Source organism: Fusarium verticillioides, chromosome 1 (genome assembly GCF_000149555.1).
Source record: "Fusarium verticillioides 7600 chromosome 1, whole genome shotgun sequence".
Taxonomy (NCBI): domain Eukaryota; kingdom Fungi; phylum Ascomycota; class Sordariomycetes; order Hypocreales; family Nectriaceae; genus Fusarium; species Fusarium verticillioides.
Window position 1 is genome coordinate 2,210,117 of NC_031675.1, and position 18,361 is coordinate 2,228,477.

General features: G+C 49.3%; 8 protein-coding genes across 11 annotated transcripts; 4 read left to right on the forward strand and 4 right to left on the reverse strand.

The window, feature by feature from the left end:
• The first annotated feature begins 128 nt into the window (after positions 1 to 128).
• FVEG_01327 (20S proteasome subunit beta 7) lies at positions 129 to 1,561 on the forward strand. Its single transcript, XM_018888245.1, has 3 exons — positions 129 to 355; positions 419 to 566; positions 615 to 1,561. The coding sequence occupies exons 1-3, from the start codon at positions 326 to 328 to the stop codon at positions 1,220 to 1,222; spliced, it is 786 nt and encodes a 261-aa protein (XP_018744119.1). The 5' UTR covers positions 129 to 325; the 3' UTR covers positions 1,223 to 1,561.
• Positions 1,562 to 1,783: 222 nt separating this feature from the next.
• On the reverse strand, positions 1,784 to 5,342 carry FVEG_01326 (glucosamine-fructose-6-phosphate aminotransferase). Its single transcript, XM_018888244.1, has 4 exons — positions 4,879 to 5,342; positions 4,569 to 4,639; positions 4,148 to 4,379; positions 1,784 to 4,010 (listed from the first exon to the last, which is right to left on the reverse strand). Exons 1-4 carry the CDS (start codon positions 4,881 to 4,883, stop codon positions 2,219 to 2,221), a joined length of 2,100 nt encoding a protein of 699 aa, XP_018744118.1. The 5' UTR covers positions 4,884 to 5,342; the 3' UTR covers positions 1,784 to 2,218.
• A 3,010-nt stretch (positions 5,343 to 8,352) lies between these two features.
• On the reverse strand, positions 8,353 to 10,461 carry FVEG_01325 (26S protease subunit rpt4). 2 transcript variants are annotated; one of them, XM_018888243.1, is made up of 5 exons: positions 10,260 to 10,459; positions 9,868 to 10,100; positions 9,419 to 9,805; positions 8,907 to 9,363; positions 8,411 to 8,840 (listed from the first exon to the last, which is right to left on the reverse strand). In XM_018888243.1, exons 2-5 carry the CDS (start codon positions 10,076 to 10,078, stop codon positions 8,720 to 8,722), a joined length of 1,176 nt encoding a protein of 391 aa, XP_018744117.1. In that variant the 5' UTR covers positions 10,079 to 10,100; positions 10,260 to 10,459; the 3' UTR covers positions 8,411 to 8,719. The 2 variants fall into 2 exon arrangements, with proteins under 2 accessions (XP_018744116.1, XP_018744117.1); XM_018888242.1 differs by having other exon boundaries at positions 8,353 to 8,840; positions 9,868 to 10,461.
• Positions 10,462 to 10,893: 432 nt separating this feature from the next.
• On the reverse strand, positions 10,894 to 12,243 carry FVEG_01324 (hypothetical protein). Its single transcript, XM_018888241.1, has one exon. It carries the CDS (start codon positions 12,053 to 12,055, stop codon positions 11,477 to 11,479), a length of 579 nt encoding a protein of 192 aa, XP_018744115.1. The 5' UTR covers positions 12,056 to 12,243; the 3' UTR covers positions 10,894 to 11,476.
• A 1,066-nt stretch (positions 12,244 to 13,309) lies between these two features.
• FVEG_14811 (hypothetical protein) lies at positions 13,310 to 17,391 on the reverse strand. 3 transcript variants are annotated; one of them, XM_018903818.1, is made up of 2 exons: positions 14,156 to 17,391; positions 13,310 to 14,106 (listed from the first exon to the last, which is right to left on the reverse strand). In XM_018903818.1, exon 1 carries the CDS (start codon positions 17,033 to 17,035, stop codon positions 16,532 to 16,534), a length of 504 nt encoding a protein of 167 aa, XP_018744110.1. In that variant the 5' UTR covers positions 17,036 to 17,391; the 3' UTR covers positions 13,310 to 14,106; positions 14,156 to 16,531. The 3 variants fall into 3 exon arrangements, with proteins under 3 accessions (XP_018744110.1, XP_018744111.1, XP_018744112.1); XM_018903819.1 differs by having other exon boundaries at positions 13,312 to 15,458; positions 15,523 to 17,391; XM_018903820.1 differs by having other exon boundaries at positions 13,312 to 15,106; positions 15,229 to 17,391.
• On the forward strand, positions 13,579 to 14,652 carry FVEG_14813 (Ca2+-transporting ATPase; the record flags this gene model as incomplete). Its single annotated transcript, XM_018903822.1, has 4 exons — positions 13,579 to 13,842; positions 13,902 to 14,113; positions 14,168 to 14,180; positions 14,233 to 14,652. 4 exons carry the CDS (start codon positions 13,579 to 13,581, stop codon positions 14,650 to 14,652), a joined length of 909 nt encoding a protein of 302 aa, XP_018744114.1.
• Positions 14,921 to 16,274, forward strand: FVEG_14812 (calcium-translocating P-type ATPase, PMCA-type; the record flags this gene model as incomplete). The annotated part of the gene is made up of 3 exons (XM_018903821.1): positions 14,921 to 16,065; positions 16,116 to 16,185; positions 16,263 to 16,274. 3 exons carry the CDS (start codon positions 14,921 to 14,923, stop codon positions 16,272 to 16,274), a joined length of 1,227 nt encoding a protein of 408 aa, XP_018744113.1.
• A 101-nt stretch (positions 17,392 to 17,492) lies between the features above and the next one.
• FVEG_01322 (ubiquinol-cytochrome c reductase subunit 9) lies at positions 17,493 to 18,336 on the forward strand. The gene is made up of 5 exons (XM_018888240.1): positions 17,493 to 17,622; positions 17,688 to 17,710; positions 17,781 to 17,846; positions 17,906 to 17,954; positions 18,010 to 18,336. The coding sequence occupies exons 1-5, from the start codon at positions 17,620 to 17,622 to the stop codon at positions 18,067 to 18,069; spliced, it is 201 nt and encodes a 66-aa protein (XP_018744109.1). The 5' UTR covers positions 17,493 to 17,619; the 3' UTR covers positions 18,070 to 18,336.
• Positions 18,337 to 18,361: the final 25 nt, after the last annotated feature.

Consider the following 18,361-nt stretch of genomic DNA (forward strand, 5'->3'; position numbering starts at 1 on the left):
TAAGTACTCTCTACTTTCCGAGCTACAGCTCTTGCAGCTTGCCAGTTGCACCAATCATCACCCAAGAGTTGGCTTATGTAACACCCCTCCACATTCAACTCATCCCCTGGTCGCAGGCTGCCGTTGGACGCGACAGTGAGTGAGGTCAAGTCAAGCAAGGCTGGACTAACCAACATTAGCTCTTTCAACTCCATCATCAACTCATCAACACTGAAGGTGACGAAAACTGTACTCTACAAATACCGACGGTCTTATTTCCTTGAACCAGAGTAACCCAAAGACCTGCGACATTTCTCACTTCCCAATTCATTCGACTACATAGACCATGGATCACCGTCCGCAAGCTTGGGGTCGTGTATGTGCTTCCATATATTACACCTTTAAGCATGGCCAATTACAGTTAGCTGACCCTCAATAGCCTAGAGACGATGTTTACGGTGCCTACGATGCCTCTTTCATGACCGATAATGGCCCCAAGCAAAACACCCAACAGCCCATCGTCACTGGTACCTCCGTCATCGCCGTCAAGTTCAAGGATGGAGTTGTCATGGCTGCTGATAACCTAGGTCCGTTGTATCAGCGCCGATACCTGAATAGAAGCTAATCCTTCCCAGCGTCATATGGCTCTCTGGCCCGATTCACCGATGTCAAGCGACTCCGCTCCTTCGCCGAGTCCTCGGTCGTTGGCTTCAGCGGCGACATTTCCGACATGCAGTATCTCGACCGCCATCTCATCGACCTCTCCCTCGACGAGGCCTACACATCCCCCGACGCTCCCCGTCTCAATGCCGCAAACCTCCACCGCTACCTCGCCAAGCTGCTTTACCGCCGACGCTCCAAGTTCGACCCCCTGTGGAACCATCTCCTTGTTGCTGGCCTCGACGACGATGACAAGCCATTCCTTGCCGCTGCCGACCTACTCGGCAGTACCTACAGTGCCCCTAGTCTGGCTACGGGCTTCGGTTCCATGCTAGCCCAGCCTATCATGCGTCGTCATGTCCCCGACGAGGAGACCGCACAGAACTTGGAGAAGGAGGAGGCTATCAAGATCATCAAGGAATGTATGAAGGTTCTATACTACCGCGATGCCCGTAGTTTGGACTCTTACTCGATGGCTGTCGTCACAAAGGAAGGAGTGGAGCTCACCGATGGTCTGCAGCTCGAGGCTCAGAGCTGGGCCTTTGCCGAGAGAATTCGCGGATATGGTACTCAAACTGTCTAGAATATCCCGTAGCAGGTGCTGAAATGGGAGGACCGAGTGACGAAAGCCAGTCACATTTTTAATCAACTCCCTAGTGAGGTTGCACAAGATACAAGGCAACCCGGCTTGATTGCTGTTACTTTAGACAAGATTCAGCTGGAGCAATCATGATGATGATACTAGACAATGTGCAGTGAACTTCTATAAGCCATCGATGAAATTCCTTCCTCTCCCTCTCATCCAATAGCCTGGGAACAGCTCAAGACAGGGGAAACGGTAGAGTTGTAAGAACATATCACATCTCATCATTCGAGAGTGTGCTTTAATATCTATACCTTGCATTTATGTTAGGTGTGAAGCTTTTTTCAAATTTCATTTGTATGACCTTACCAAGGAGGCCACACGGAGCCACACATCATAGGACCCTCAATGTCTCGAGCTCTAATGAGTCGATGCTGTATATGAGAGTTACTTTTCAAGAAAGTTATAAGTCAGAGGTCGAAGGCAAAGGCTCAGTGTCTCGTCTTGTGCCCGTTACGTCTAAACCTGTAGGGAGGCCGGAAATTTGAAACATCAAGCTCTGTGGCAAACGATAGTTGAGTTTACTGCACGGTCAAATGCAGAGTAGCAGCAGCATTCAGTCTTTGAATGTCAATTTTATGTTCAATTTGCAAGACTTGCTATTCGTGATTACGTTGCCTAGAACTATTGTATCGTAGATAAGCCGACATGCCTATTCAGCCTCTTCTCGAGGGTTACCATCTAATACTGACCACGACCAGCCTGGTCCCTGGCCTCCCATTTATTCATTTATTTTTGCCAAACACTTTGTTCCATGCTATCCAGGTAGACAAAACACAAAATGCTTGACCAACATGTTCATTTGCAAGCCAGTGCAGTCCAAAACCCAACTCCAAATTTCATCATAAGCCTCTCGCCAGTAGCGAAGAGGAACCCAAGCAGCCGCCAAACTCATACTGTACATCGACCATCAGTCAAAAAAAAACAGTAACGAGCTTACTCGACAGTGACCGACTTGGCCAAGTTACGAGGGAAATCAACGTTGAGACCCTCAAGAACGGCAAGCCAGTAGGCAATGAGCTGGAGAGGGATAACGTTGAGGAGACCCTGGAGAACGTCGACCGTCTTGGGGATCTCGATCTTCTCGGCTTCAGAAGACTTGAACTCCTCATCAGAGGGGTTGCAGATAACGATGGGCTTACCACCGCGAGCAATAACCTGCTGATAGGCGTTGAGTGACTTCTTAAACAGATCGTCACGGGTGAGGATCATGATGATGGGGAGGTTCTCGTCAACCAGAGCCAGGACACCGTGCTTCAGCTCACCGGACATGACGGCCTCGCAGTGAAGGTAGGAGATTTCCTTAATCTTGAGGGCACCCTCAAGAGCAGTGGAGAACTGGCTGCCACGTCCGAGAAGGAGGAGAGACTTCTGGTTCTTGAAGTTCTCGCAAAGCTTCTTGATGGAAGAGTCAAGCTCGAGGATGGACTTGATCTGGGCAGAGACGTTGGAGAGACCCTCCATGATCTCCTCGCGGCGAGCCTTCTTGGAAGCACGATCCTCGCTCAGAGACAGAGCAAACATGACCATGGCGATGAACTGAGAGGTATAAGCCTTGGTGGAGGCGACACCGATCTCAGGACCGGCGTTGATGTGGACACCACAGTGTGTGAGGAGAGAAATGGAGGAGCCGACAACGTTGACGATACCGACAGTCAGGGCACCGCGCTCCAAGCAGTAGCGGAGAGCCATGAGGGAGTCGGCAGTCTCACCAGACTGGGAGACAAAGACGCAGGTGTCGTCACGGAAGACAGGGGCCTGTCGGTCGAGGAAATCGGAAGCCAGCTCAACGGCGATGGGGATCTCAGCAAGCTCCTCAAAGACACCACGGACAGCCATGCAAGAGTGGTAAGAAGTACCGCAGGCAATGAAGATGATGCGGCGGCATCGGCGAATGGTGGAGATGTAAGAGCGGAGACCGCCAAGGGTGACGGTCTTGTTGGCAATATCGAGACGACCACGCATGGTGTTGACGACGGACTCGGGCTGCTCGAAAATCTCCTTCTGCATGAAGTGGTCGAACTTGCCCTTCATGATCTCCTGGAGCTCGAGCTCAAGAGTCTGGATGGTTCGGACGTTGGAGCTGCCATCGGCCTTCTTGAGGCGGTGGATGTTGAGGGAGCCCTCATGGATGTGGGCAATGTCGTCGTCCTCAAGGTACATGACCTTCTTGGTGTGCTCGACAATGGCCGAAGGGTCGGAGGAGAGGAAGAACTCAGTGGGCATGGGCATGCCATCATCAGTCATGAAAGCACGAGACTGAGATCGATGGAGGAGAGACTTGTCGGCGGCACCGAGAAGACCAGCGTCGGGAGACAGAAGGTCGTTCTTCTTGATGGCAACATTCTGGGAAGCGGCCTCGGCGGGGAGGGCAGCGTTCTCGTCAGAATACTCGACATCGACAAAGTCAACCTTCATGCGACGCTCGGTCTTGACACCGATGACGAGAGGAGAACCCTTTCGGGCGGCGATAACCTCATGGGGGTAGTGGACGGACTTGATGAGAAGACCATAAGCACCCTCGAGCTCCTGGATGACGGCCTTGGCAAGGTCGGTGAAGCCAATGGAGGGGTGCTGGTCGTGGATGTACTTGGTGAGCTTTGCGATGCACTCAGTGTCGGTCTCGGTCTCGAACTTGAAGCCCTTGGCCTGGAGAAGAGTCTTCAACTCCTTGTAGTTGGTGATGATACCATTGTGGACAACGGTGAACTCCCAGTTAACGTCAGATCTGCATTCAGGGGTTTGTAGTTAGCACACAGTGTTCAAAATCACTCTCCCAATCCAGAACTGGTCTTCGCATCCTCCAAATGGAACGGCAGATAAATAAGCAGTCGGATTGGGAATTTCGGAATATCTCAAACGTACCGGTGGGGGTGGCAGTTGATGGTGGAAGGAGGACCGTGAGTAGCCCATCGGGTGTGGGCAATGCCGGCATGTGAATCAAAGATCTTCTCGAGGTCGAGGTCGGACTCGTCAATAAGCTTTCGGAGCTTGGCGACCTTGCCAACCTCCTTGAAAGCGAGAACCTCGTTCTTCTTGTCGCCGTCGATGGCTAGACCAGCAGAGTCATATCCACGGTACTCGAGACGGGACAGGCCTGTTTGCAAAAGGCTGTGTCAGCAACACGAATCTGGACGCTGATCCCGCGTCTCACCAGTGCATGGCGGGGCGGGGCATGGCTGATGAAAGGGGTGGTGAGGGGCAACTGAGGAGGGGGAAAACATGGGCACAGCCCATGATTATGATTGTGCTTGTGCTTGTGAACATGGGATAAGCAATTACTGACCGTTGACAAGAGTGTCGATGATGAACTTGCGGTCCTTCTCCACCAGGTAGTTGATGTATCCGAAAATACCACTGATCGTAATGGTTAGCTATTGTTATTTTATTCCACCAATTGAGCCGCGGAATTCCTTCTTTTGAGGCCCAGCGTTTGTCTCCTGTCCTTCGCCTTGAACCATAAACATCCATACCATCTTAGCCTGCGTCGGTCGCAAGCAAAGAATCGGTGGAAGCTCGGTGGCTGGCGGGGCAGGCGAAAAGGCTGGGCGGTAACAAAGGCGGTGACGGCGACGAGGAAGAGGAAGCTTCCTTACCACATGTTGACTGAGCTCTTTGTGATGGAAAAACGTGGACAATGGGGTCGTTTAGAGACGAGACGGTCGGTGAGAGGAGAGCAGAGCTGATAGCGAGCGGATATGTGTGGGGGAGAATAAGAGAGAGAGGAAACAGGCGGAAGAGTTTTGAGGACGGGGTATCAAGAAGCAATAAGGTGTAGATGAGGGAGGAGAAAGAGGAGAGAAGAGCAGACCAAGAAAGGTGAGGAGGGAGGAGGAGATGGTTGTATATGTAGTCGTTTGAGCTTCAGCAACTTTGACTTGTCTTGCAACATTGGGTGAAGGCGAAAGGACAAAGGCGGGCAGAGCGGTCTCCGTAGAGGATGGTCCCAGCTTCTCATGGTGTGGAGTCTCTGGCCCGCACCCTCAGTGAGGTGAGCATTGGATGGAGGCTGGTAAGCTCCCTAATACTTAGGTACCTTAGGTAGTAGGTATGCGTCGCTATGGTTCTCACTCAAAAGTGACCTACAACTCAGCAAGGTCGGGCTCTCTGACACTCGCTTTTGCTCTCCATGCATGCATGCAGGCAGCTTGCTGTCTTGGTGGGCAGAGTGGGGTTGAGGATGACAGTAGCGGGGGTATTTTCGACAGGGCACAGACAGGGGTGAGATATTCCATGTTTTTGGTTTGGTTTGGTCTGGTCTGGCCTCCAGGTAGGTAGGTATTTTTATCTGCTCGCCGGTCTATTTACAGAGAGGTTGAGAAACGAACGAACTGGCGGGAAGTGGGCGAGACAAAGCAAGGGAGCGGTAACAGAGGAATATCATGAGAATGCTTGCAACTCATACATATCGACAACAACCACTCTCCTCCATAGCAACTGACCCTGAACTGTGAGGGGCGGTTCACAGTTTGAGATGGTTCAGGGATACACCACCATCAGGCGTTTTGAGCTGACTGACTACAGTAGGTACCTTGCCTTGGCCTAAGGTGCTGGACAGTTGAGGACTGGCCATCGTCATACAGCTGAACCAACAGATGACCAATTGATCCTGTTACACGGCATCTGTTATCGTGGGCGTGGCAGTAGCTCGCGGCTGTTGAGACGTTAGCTGGAACAGAATGGAAGCCATTGTCAGCCGTGGCTAATGATTGCATAAGGGTCCAAGACCAAAAACCACACCAACAAGGCTTCTTCATAGCCTTCGTCCGCCTCTGATCCCGCTTTCCAATGCTTTACGCTCAGACTCGTAATAATCTGCGACAACTACGTATCGAATTTCTAAGAATACAGATTGCTGTTTGCCTCTCTGGATCTAGCCCGCGCTTTGATAATTCCAGGGCCTGGAAGGCGGTGCCTGAACACCCTGGTGCAACTCCAGGTCTGTCACAGTTCAAGTTAGATCGTGAAGCTTAGGTCCCGTCTACCTCTCTACCTTGGTCATGGCAACGCATCTCGCCGAGCCGCATGTACAGGTAGATGTACCCAAGATGTATGGAAGTGACTAACAATAATCTCACGATCCCATTATGGTGACCTCTCACAGGCAAGTTCCTGATCTACAAAGCTAATCTGATTATGAACTTTGTGTCTTGCACCGAGTGCGGGAAGTTACTAGTAATTAGAGGTCCCTCTTTCACCGCACTCTTTTTACGTCGAACCACGATCCTTTCTGATGTTACCATCTGCATGCATTGACTTGGTTGTTTGTCACTTATCATATCTGCAGAACCCACCACAAACATCGTCATCCGCCACTCCTCCCCCTCCACCCTCACCTAGACCCAGGTATCCTAAAAACCAGCCTCACGGGGTTCCCGACTAGCCCGAGCCTTGTCAACACCAAACAGAAGAGCGGAAGCTTGCAGCTCGTTTCAACTCGTTCTACACTCTACCACTCAGAGACCAGAAAGATAAACGGCAGCGTTATCGTCAAGCGAGAGATCTGCGCCTCCATACGAGAAATGTCTCCCCCACTCGCGCCTTTGTTCGTTCGTATTGACTCCCCGCCTAAGGTACCTAAGGTAGCCAAGGTCTCAGAGATTCCCTCACAGTCACTCGGTCAGTGTTGGCCTGCGGAAGCTACCAGTCGGCATTGGGAGATCCCTGCATCTCTTCCTGTGGAGGTGTGCATACTGTACATATGCAGGTATGCAATGCGTGCCCCTGAATTCGCCCGTTGTTTTTTTCTTCTTCCTTAATCCTGAAGCTTGTGCTACTTCCCACCGTTATGATTCTAAAACATATGACGTCTATGCAATTGAAGATCAACAGATACAGTACTTAAGAGAATACCCCCCTACGACAACAGGTACATAGCTGGACACTGACTTTCTTTGGGGGGGCTCTGTATCCATGGGTACCTGGACAGTGATGCATTGATGGCCTTAGCATCAGATGGATCGTCCCTAGGTCGTGGGTCTCTCACCCAATACCTTGTGTTTGTTTGTGCCTGTGTCGATTCGAAGTTGAATCAGTTCGCTTCAGTTCACATACAGAGTACTGGTACAAGTATTAAGATTTCACAGCCTCAATCGCCCCAACTAATAAAAAAAAAAAAAACCCCAATCTCACTAAGAATAGCAACCCGTTCTAACTAGCGCCTATTCCGTTCCGCTCAGCGTTGTTTCCCATCTCAAGTGCAGGCGCGCTTCTTGGCTTATTTTTTTTCTTCTTCTCGATGCATTCTAGCCCATGTTTTTCTCCGTAGCATTCATTCCTATCAATCTTGTTTTCGGTCTTCTCTGATTCGCTTTCCGTCGTCGGTTGAGCTGCCGACTAACTAAGTTAGTTCCAGACCTTAGGTAGATGCTATTGTTAGCATCCATCTCGTTATTCCTTATACGTCATCGTCTCCCAAAACTGAGACCCCCATGTTAAAGATATCAACTCCATGCCTCTCTCCAATTTAGCCTTGCCGTTAACCTCAGGCTTGGGGCTCTACAGAGAATACGGATACGCTTGCTCGCCTTCAAGGGTGAGCTGCAGGAATAGACCATCCAGCTCTCTGACATCAGCCACGTTGGCCTAAAAGCGTCCCCGCTGAGCAGGGCAAGTTCCCACCGTCATTATTAAAGGATGGTGCTTGTTTAAGGTTAGCCCTGGCCAGAGTGCCGTTGCTGTGGTTGTTTGTTTATGTATGTGAGAAGGAATCCTTTTGCACCAATCGTCTATCTGACCTTTCTTCAGCACTAACAACCCAAGGGAAAAGACAGTTGACATTTACAAATCTATAGTAAAATCTATAGCACACTATCAGAAAAAAGTCGCCTTTTGTAGAGCCAAAAACGCCAACCTGAAAATGCCCTTCAGCCCCAAACTCCAAGGTGCCATAAGCTCCCTTATCCTGCTGTTCTTGACACGACCTGACTTCAGCCGTTCATCTTGACTACTTGCTTACTGCTACTACTGGTATAACATATCTCATGCTCGTCTTGCATAATTTCGTAATCTTACTCCTCCTGAGCTTACTATGGCCGACCGACAGTCTCACTCAGGAGAATCAGCCTTGCGAGTCAAGAAGGTGGTTTCATGGCATCACTAGCCTCTCACCAATTGTATCAACGCCTTGCGACACAACTCATGGCAAAGGATCTGGCTACTCAGGTTGCAGGCATTGGCATACGTATGAATCTCACCCTCGTGAAACACGATGGTGGTAGCCGCAAGAAACTTTCCTGCTTTTCCAGGACGCCATGTACATTCCTACTTATAGGGCTGAGCTAATTTATCGCTGTTTGCCCTGACTATATTGTACAGCCTTACACGGATTACCTAGCAACGCTCGGTCCATCAACTTCCATCATCCTTAGGTTTCGATGCCCCTTTCCGCTGTTATATCTATCCACCTTGGTCTGGAATGGCACACCCTCCCGCCGCTTACAGCTTCTGGTACTCAAGCTTGCCCTCCAACTTCTTGGATTCCGCGACCTTGCGAACAGCCTTGTTGAAATCGTCCTGATTGATCGAGTCTCGGTAGTCCTTGATAGCAAATAGACCGCTGTATGCATGTCAGATTCATTAAGCCCAACTTCTTCTCCTTTACTGCGTGGGGATGGAAACTTACGCTTCAGTAACCACGTTTCGCAAATCAGCACCGTTGAGCCCGTCACTCATCTTCACCACGCTTTCGAAATCAAGGTCTCCATCGACTACCACGCTTTGTGAGTGAATCTTGAGAATCTCGAGGCGTCCGACCTCATTGGGCAGAGGAATTTCGATCTTTCGGTCCAGTCGGCCAGCACGAAGAAGTGCAGGGTCCAATGTGTCAGGTCGGTTGGTTGCCATGATGATCTTGGTCTTGCCCAGATAGTCGAAACCGTCCAGCTGGTTGAGCAACTCCATGAGGGTTCGTTGAATTTCACGGTCAGCACTGGTGCCCTCGGAGAAACGACGGCCACCAATGGCATCAATTTCGTCCATGAAAATGATGCAAGGCTCATGCTCCTTGGCATAGCCAAACATCTCGCGGATCAGTCTTGCAGATTCTCCAATGTATTTATCGACAATAGCGGAAGAAACAACTAGTTTGCTGTCAGTGATACCGTGAGTAGAATAAGATCAGCGCGTGGCCCATACCCTTCAAGAAGTTGGTCTCTAGACTGCTAGCAACTGCTCGTGCCAGTAGAGTTTTTCCAGTTCCGGGAGGGCCATATAGCAGGACACCCTTGGGAGGTTTGATGCCTACTCGGAGGAACAGTTCAGGATTCTTGAGGGGGAGCTCAATGACTTCTCTGAGCTCTCGAATCTGATCGTTCAATCCACCGATACCAGCAAAGCTGACTTGCCCTGGGTCCTCCAGAGACATGTTGTACACCAAGGGATCGACTTCGCGGGGTAGCATTCGCATGATGGTGAGTGTCGTCATGTCGAGGGCAACACGGGTACCTTGCTTGAGCTTGACCTTGTCGACCTTTGATCTGCATCCGACAACATATCGTGGCCCCGATGAAGCCTTGACGATAACTGCGAGTATAACCGTTAGTATCCGTCCATCTTGTACGAGTTCACATGTTGTTCGCCCTCACATCGTTCGTCATCAAGCTGTTTCAGTACCTCGCCGATGATCTGTCCCACACTCTGTAGCGCCTTGATGTTGTCCTCGGTCTTGTCAAACTCTCGCTGCATGTCCTTGATCTCTAAGCGCAGATTCTTGAGCTTTGCCTCCCATTCTCGCGACTCCATGAGTTTCGTGCGATAGGAGTTAAGGGCAGCCTGACGCTCGTCTTCAGCAGACATTGTGAATACCTTTATTCCGATCCTAGTTTCGTGAGTTGTATACTGTTAATATTTCTTCTTTTCTTGACAATTCGTCGGTCCTGGGCGTTGTCTGTCGGGTATCGAAAGCTCGTTTATGTTGACGGAAAGGTGTTTGTATTGGATGGTGATAGTGGTTGCTCATGGGAGATAGAGAGCTTACCTCACCAGCTGGAGCCTTCCACTAGCGGGCTCGAGCTGCACCGGCAGAATCTCGGCATATGCTACGCGCAAAGCTCCCGTCCAGGTATCTCATTATGGAAGGGACCTGAGGCAGTTGAAGAAAAACGAGGCAATGCGTGGCTCTATCTCTGGATATTTATGGTGTGAGAATGAACAGAATTTGATGGATCTTGATTTGTTTGCTATTGGATGCATCCAGGTGTTTTTTTTTGTTTCGATTATAATGCATATCCATCAAAATACCATTCAGTCAGACCACTGGTAAGCCTAAACTGTCACTACGTGCGGCTACCCCTACAAGTGCTTTGATTATTTTATCGGGGCTCTATTGCCTACCCTGCATCACTCAGTCCGTTCTCGAAACAGTGATACCTGATTAGAGACCACGATGCTGTATTTGGAATTTTTTATATTACAATTGATCATCAAAGTGAATGCAGTGCTGATTTTGTTCGTTGCTATGTGACGTGGTTAGGTTTCTGTATATCATGCAATAGTACTTTCTCAAAGTTCGATGCGACAAACCATCATGTGGTTATCATCACTACTCTTTGAATGAGCAGCAACATACAAGGTAAACACGAAAGGAGATGTGTTACCGAAATATAGAAAGACACGGTACAAATTAACGCATATACAGGTAGACGTTCTTATACATCAGATTACTTACCACCAGCACGGCATTTGTGAGTGCAAAGACCTTCAGCATTTCCTATAGAGGCCGATGTTCCAGGCTCAAAGATGATTGGATATCGAGGAACTTCGTAGCTCTCATTAGATGTCTAATTTACTCAGAAAAACAATTTTTGGTACATCCCGACCCAGCCTGAAGCTTCTATTGCGCGCATAGCGCATCGTGCCTATTACTCGTCTGTCCTGAAGACGGACAAGGGTGTCGGGAAGAGCAGAAGGTGAGCCGATTTTAGAATGAAGGGCCAGGTACATCCAAGTGATGGCAAGGACCAGGAACCTGGCTAAACGATCTTTCAAATAGCTGGAGACGGCCTTCTGGTGATATTGAGTTGGGTATAGGTCGCAAAAATATGGATCTTCGTCATCCGACTTGGCATCAGAGGTTATAATGTCTTGGTGAGAAGTAGAGTGTTTACCCGGAAACGTAGCCCTGAATATACCAGCAACTGCTCAAAGCACTTTGGATTGCAGTGATATTTTTGAGTCCAAGTCGCATAAACTGTCTCAGTCCTTCTTCTCGCCCTCGTCGTCAGTGGCCGCCTTCTTAGGCTCACCCTCGGCGTCGAAACCGAGCGCATCCAACTCTCTAATGAGTTCGTTGATTTTGATCACTTTTGCGATTTGCTCAGGGAGCAGAGCCTCACCGCCTTCCTTCTTGTTCTTGAGGTCCTTAGCCTGTTTCAACTTCTTCTTAAGATTTCGGGCCTTTTTCTCGCGCTCAACTTCGGGATCGACTTGCTCAGGCTTTGTCTCTTCCGCAGTGGCTGGAGCATCACCCTCTGCAGCCTTTGCCTTTTTTCGAGCCTCACGACGCTTGGCGTTCTTGTTGCTTGCAGCCGAGTTCTGTTCGGAGCTCTCTTCCTTCAAGCCCGTGGCACCTGGAATGCCAATCTTCTTACCGCGCTCGCGAAAGGCCTCGGCAGTGCGGTTCTTGTAGACTTCGACATCCTCGGGAGGGCGGTATCCCGGACGAATTTTGATAGCTTTGCGGGTACTGCCATCTGCGCGGACAGACTGCGGGATCTCTCGGTCACCACTGCTCTCATCGGTGACAATACCCGCGTTCGAAGGCTGCGAAGGCATCACGAAAAAAGAAAAGAAAAAAAGAGATGGAACAAAAGGAGAGTTAATTCGATTCGAGAAAGCGTCTGAGTCCGACGCTGGACGTTGTCGCAGACGAGCAGGGTTTGGAATCTGCTCGGCAGGTACCGAAGCAGGTTGAAAGCTGGAAATTGGCTTGGAGGGGTCAATTTGGGGGAGGGGCTGCGAGTGGCTGAAAGCAAACAGCGCCACATGCATGTGGCTATATCAGGGTATAACATGGATAACAGGATTATACACAGATGCAGCGTTGATTGAGTACAAATGCATGGTTAATGCATTGTAATTGTGTTTCATCACGCTCCCTCGATTGTATATCAACACATGATCACATTTGCCCAAGCACGCCTGTGTCCTCTTGGGGATATTTCCGTGGGAGCCAAGCTGTTACTATTAGTACCTAGGTACTCCGTAGTTACCTAGCGCATACTGAACACAAACAACAAGGGTGTACCCCTGCTGATCGAGCTTATTTGAGCCGGAGCCCTCTCATTGGTAGATGTTTCGAGCTTGATGCCCTGCAGGGTGCCTTGTTTCAACCTTTCCTCACGTAAAACGGTAATGGACATATGCCCAACCTCGGGGGGCAAGAAAACAGCAAACCTTAATATGGGGTGTCAAAAATAAACTCAGCAAAAGTTATCCTAATCTCAGGCTATATTACCTAAGTCTTTTTGTCATTTAGAATCAAGGTCCTGTGCTTTCTTTCCTTCCCTAGCCCACGTTGCAGATATGCCCAGGTGTAAGCGACATAAATCCTCTGACCCATCATATCTGAAGGGTGCCTAAGTTACGCAGCCTCACTTCCTAATTTCCTTATTCCTCAGCTTCCATCTTGAATGTGTTTCGCTATATCATGAAGGCCTTGCTGGACTACGAGGGTCTGGTGATGGTTTTGTATGATCTGGCTGATTATCGTGCAAGACCACAAGAAGAATGGAAGGATTTACACATCTTACATAGCCCATACGGAGTGGAAAAAGCCACATGCAGTACATAGCTGGCCCCCTGGCGAATGCCACAGCTCAAGCTTAACATTACAGATAATTCGGTTCAACAGAAACACCTCCTCACCTTAAGTATATGAGCTCAGCAATGTCCCATCCGTCTCATTACAATCTGCCTTATACAAAAAGTGCTAATCATTGGCAAGTGCTACTGTCTGTGTCATTGTCTAAGTCGGTCACTTGCTTTTCCTGCATGCCTTTCCCCTCTCCAGAGATTTTGGAACCAAACTTCACTCACAACATAAAGGGATGCCTCTTGATCGTGGCATTCTTGTTCTGTTTTTATACTATCCTATTTAAAAGCTGTCAAGGCTTTCTCAGGAGTCAGTCGATTATCTATCTAGGCCCTGAAGCTCCGACACTCACCACCATCGTCAAGATGGCAGCTCCTCATATATCGCAGGAAGCCAAATACCCCGAAAACGACCATGTCGCCACACCGAAACCAGTCTACTAGACACTTCAGATGCATTGACTCCGGACCCAGGCACCGAAGACATGTTCAGAACTGAGAAAAGCAAATTTGCCTTCAGCCCAGGCCAGCTTTCTAAGTTGCTCAATCCCAAGAGCCTCAACGCCTTTTATGCCCTTGGGAGAATTGATGGTATAGAGAAGGGACTGCATACAGATCGCAATGCTGGCCTCAGCGCCGATGAGTCCACAGTGGCTGGAGAGGTCGCATTCCACGAAGTTGCGCCAAAAGGAACACCAAAACACGGGATGGCTGGTGATGTAATACCAGAGAGTAATGCTGAAGCAGCAGTTCATATTCCTCCCCCTGAGAATCCAACTCTACTAGGATTTTTTGCGACCGAAAAAAGATCTTCAGAGACAATCGCCTTCCTGATAAGAAGACAAAATCCCTCTTGGAGATTGCCTGGACTACCTATAACGACAAAGTTCTCATTCTCTTGACCATTGCGGCGATTATATCACTAGCTCTAGGCCTTTGCCAAACCTTTGGAGGCGAGCATAAAAAAGGGGAGCCCAGAGTCGAGTGGGTTGAAGGTGTCGCAATTATTGTTGCTATCGTGTAAGTAAATGCTCCAGTCACGCCAAGACTTACAACACTAACAGGAGCGGGCAGTATTGTTGTGCTGGTCGGTACGATCAACGATTGGCATATGCAGCGAGTTCACCCGGCTCACTAAGAGAACCAATGATCGTATGGTCAATGTTATTCGTTCAGGGAAGTCCCAAGAGATATCCATCAACGACGTCATGGTCGAGGATGTCATGCATCTTGCCACGGGGGATATCGTACCAGTAGATGGCATCTTTATTCAAGGCAGCGCCGTCAAGTGTGACGAATCTTCAGCTACTGGAGAGTCGGATCTGCTCCGAAAGACACCGGCAGCAGATGTGTTCGATGTCATCCAGAAACTCGGCACCAAGGAGGCAGAGAAGCTCGATCCTTTCATCATCTCGGGAAGCAAGGTCAATGAGGGCAATGGGACATTTTTTGTGACTGCTGTGGGTGTGAATTCCAGCTATGGCCGAATATCAATGGCCCTCCGCACCGAACAGGAAGACACACCTCTACAGAAGAAGCTCAACATCTTGGCCGATTAGATCGCCAAAGTAGGTACGGGCGCCGCGCTGTTGTTATTCGTCGTGCTCTTCATCAAGTTCTGTGCTCAGCTTCCCAACAACCACGGATCTCCCTCTGAGAAGGGTCAAGAATTCATGAAGATTTTTATCGTCTCAGTCACTGTTATTGTAGTGGCTGTCCCCGAAGAATTGCCTTTGGCAGTCACACTAACACTGAGCTTTGCGACTGTCAAGATGCTCCGCGACAACAATCTCGTTCAAATCCTCAAGGCCTGCGAGACGATGGGCAATGCCACGACTGTTTGCTCTGATAAAAACTGGGACACTTACCCAGAATATAATGACGGTAGTTGCCGCAACAATTGGTAAAACAACCAGTTTCGGCAGTGCTGATTTGCCAATGGACAATTCCTTGTCCATCGAACGGAAAGCTCTCACTGTACCCAATATCCCAGACGCCGACTTCGTGAATGGACTAAGTCAACAAGTCAAGACTCTACTCATCCAGTCCAATGTGCTCAACTCAACGGCCTTCGAAGGTGACCAGGACGGCCAGAAGACATTCGTCGGTTCCAAGACTGGGGTTGCTTTACTTACCTATTGCCGAGATCATCTAGGAGCTGGGCCAATCCAAGAGATACGATCTTCTGCCAATATCGTGCAGACAGTACCTTTCGATAGCAAGAACAAGTACAGTGCTGTAATTGTCAAGCTACCCAATGGAAAGTATCGCGCATACGCAAAGGGCGCGTCCGAGATACTGCTGGAACAGTGTACCAAGTGTCTCGGGAATGTGTCGGAAGGGGAAACGATGTCTGTTCCCCTGACTGAAGCGGATCGAGACATGATCAATATGATTATTAGCTCCTATGCCGGACAGACTCTACGAACCATCGAATCATCATATCGCGACTTCGAATCCTGGCCACCTGAGGGAGCCGTCTCCCCGGAAAACCCGCTCCACGCAGATTTCAATGCTGTGCACCAAGGTATGACACTGATTGGAATCTACGGTATCAAAGACCCGCTGCGACCGACTGTAATCAGTGCTCTTGAGGATTGTCGCCGGGCTGGCGTCTTTGTAAGAATGGTAACTGGTGACAATATCCAAACGGCCTCTGCTATCGCCTCCAAATGTGGTATTTTCCGTCCTCATGAAGGTGGCATTACGATGAAAGGCCCCGAGTTTCGAAGACTTCCACCTGAAGAGCTCAAACAAAAGGTGAGATATCTCCAAGTCCTGGTCCGCTCAAGCCCGGAGGATGAACGGATCCTGGTCCGTACCCTTAAAGATCTCGGGGAAACAGTGGCAGTGACAGGCGATGGAACGAATGATGCGCCAGCTTTGAAGATGGCAGACATTGGATTCTCCATGGGCATTGCTGGAACAGAAGTGGCTAAGGAAGCATCGTCAATTATCCTTCTTGATGACAAGTAAGTGAGCGGTTCGTATACTAGAGCAGGACACCACTGATGACTTGCAGTTTTGCTTCCATTGTCGAGGGGTTGATGTGGGGTCGTGCCGTTAATGATTCTGTCAAAAAGTTTCTTCAGGTGAGCTTGAATATACGGTAGCCGTGAAGCTTAGCTGATCGGATGATGGTAGTTCCAACTGACTGTCAACATTACAGCCGTGGTCTTGACATTTGTCTCAGCGGTTGCAAGCAGCAAGCAGGAATTTGTTCTCAACGCTGTCCAACTCCTTTGGGTCAATTTGATCATGGACACCTTTGCAGCTCTTGCATTGGCCACAGACCCCCCTACGAGGAGTGTCCTTGACCGGAAGCCAGATCGAAAGTCGGCACCGCTCATTAAGCTGAGAATGGCCAAGATGATCATAGGACAGGCTATTTGTCAACTTGCAATCACATTTGTGTTAAGTTTTGGTGGCAAGGCCCTTTTAGGCTGGTACGGAGACTCCGAACGTGATACCAAGCAGCTCAAGACACTCGTCTTCAACACATTTGTCTGGTTGCAAATTTTCAACGAAATCAAGCATGTGATGAAGCTTTGATAAGTAATACTTCACTAACCGAAATCTTAGCGACCGTCGGCTAGATAACAAGCTAAAGGTCTTTGAAGGTCTCCATCGCAATGTTTTCTTCATCATAATCAACCTCATCATGATTGGAGGCCAAGTCCTCATCATTTTCGTAGGTAGTGATGCCTTTGAGATTGTTCGCTTGAACGGTAAAGAATGGGGGCTATCAATCGGTTTAGGTGCCATCTCTGTTCCTTGGGGTGCACTAATTAGACTCTGTCCCGATGAGTGGATTGCTGCATGTCTCCCAGGCTTCCTTCGCAGAAGATGGATTTCGCCTCCCGCTGAAGATTTGACGATTGACAAATCGCTGGATTCTGAAGATGAATTTGTACGGCCACCACTTCGTGTCATGAGCTCCATCAGGGGTCCGCGAGTCCAGCAACATATTGGGTTCAGGTAGAGAGTCCGTAGACACAAAGAGGCGAAGGATAGGGTACAAGAGGAATTTCAGGAGAAGCCCGAAGCACCCAGAGCAGGGATGGATCAAGTTCAGGAAGGGCGGTGATTTGACTGCGTTCCAGTATCTCTGGCGACGGTTCCTGGCACATAGGAGTTGATACCATAGATACAGTCCCGTCTGAACATTGGACCAAGCTAGTTGACTGAAGATAGAGCCTGTGCCGCGGCATTCATAGTGTGCTAATGTAGGAAAACGTTGAACATTAACAAAAATAATCCTCCTTAATAATTATTACCATCGATGAAGTGAGAGAATGGTTGTTGAAAGTGAGTTTCGTCCTGATTAAAGCGGGGCTCGGGATATCTGGCTCAGCTGACCAATCACAGGCGAGGTAAAGCTGTTCCCGGAACTTCGCGAATTTCCTGGCCTGACAATCTCTAGAACCTCTACATCCTTCAACTGAAGCCTCACAATCGACCGCCGCCGACGTCCACCACCGACTCTTAGCCGTGCTACAGACGCTCAATTGCGCTCATCTATCAAAATGGTAAGATAGAGGCTACTCCAAGACTCCCCTTACCGACCGCAATGGCTAATCGCGCATCTTCACAGGCCCTCGCCAACACACTCTACAGGCAAGTAACGACGACGCCGACGACACGACAATCGATCACCCAAACTAATGCGAGATTCACTTTTCTGCAGGAGCCTCTTCTCCACCAACTACCTGATGCTCGCTACCGTTTTCACTGCTGGCTTTGCCTGGGAGATGTAAGGATTGCCCGCACACGACCTCGGACAACGGGGACACGACGCTGATTACGATACAGTGGCTTCAACAACGTTATGGATAAAGTTTGGGACAACAATAACCGAGGCGTACGTGCGATGAAGACCGGAAATCGGCGAGAGGCAGATGCTAACGGGCTTGCAGCGACAATGGAAGGATATCCGACATAAGTTCCTCGAGGGCGGCGATGAGGATGAGGAATAAAGAGGTTGACAAGGACATGGACCTGATCATGGAGCAACGGACCGAGCGAGGCGAGGCATTGATTCTGGTGCCACTTGCCCCTGTATGAATTAGAAGAGGATTAGAGGCTTGATTACACACACGACATCTCGTTACCTATGTTGATGCATTGTTTCCATTTATTGATTGCTAGAACCGGTAATAGCCATAACCACCGGTAACCGTTTGTATGTTAACATATATAACATGAAAAAGCCAACGCACGTGTATGATCAGACTTTTACTGCTGATAAGAGTGAGGTGGTGACGGCAA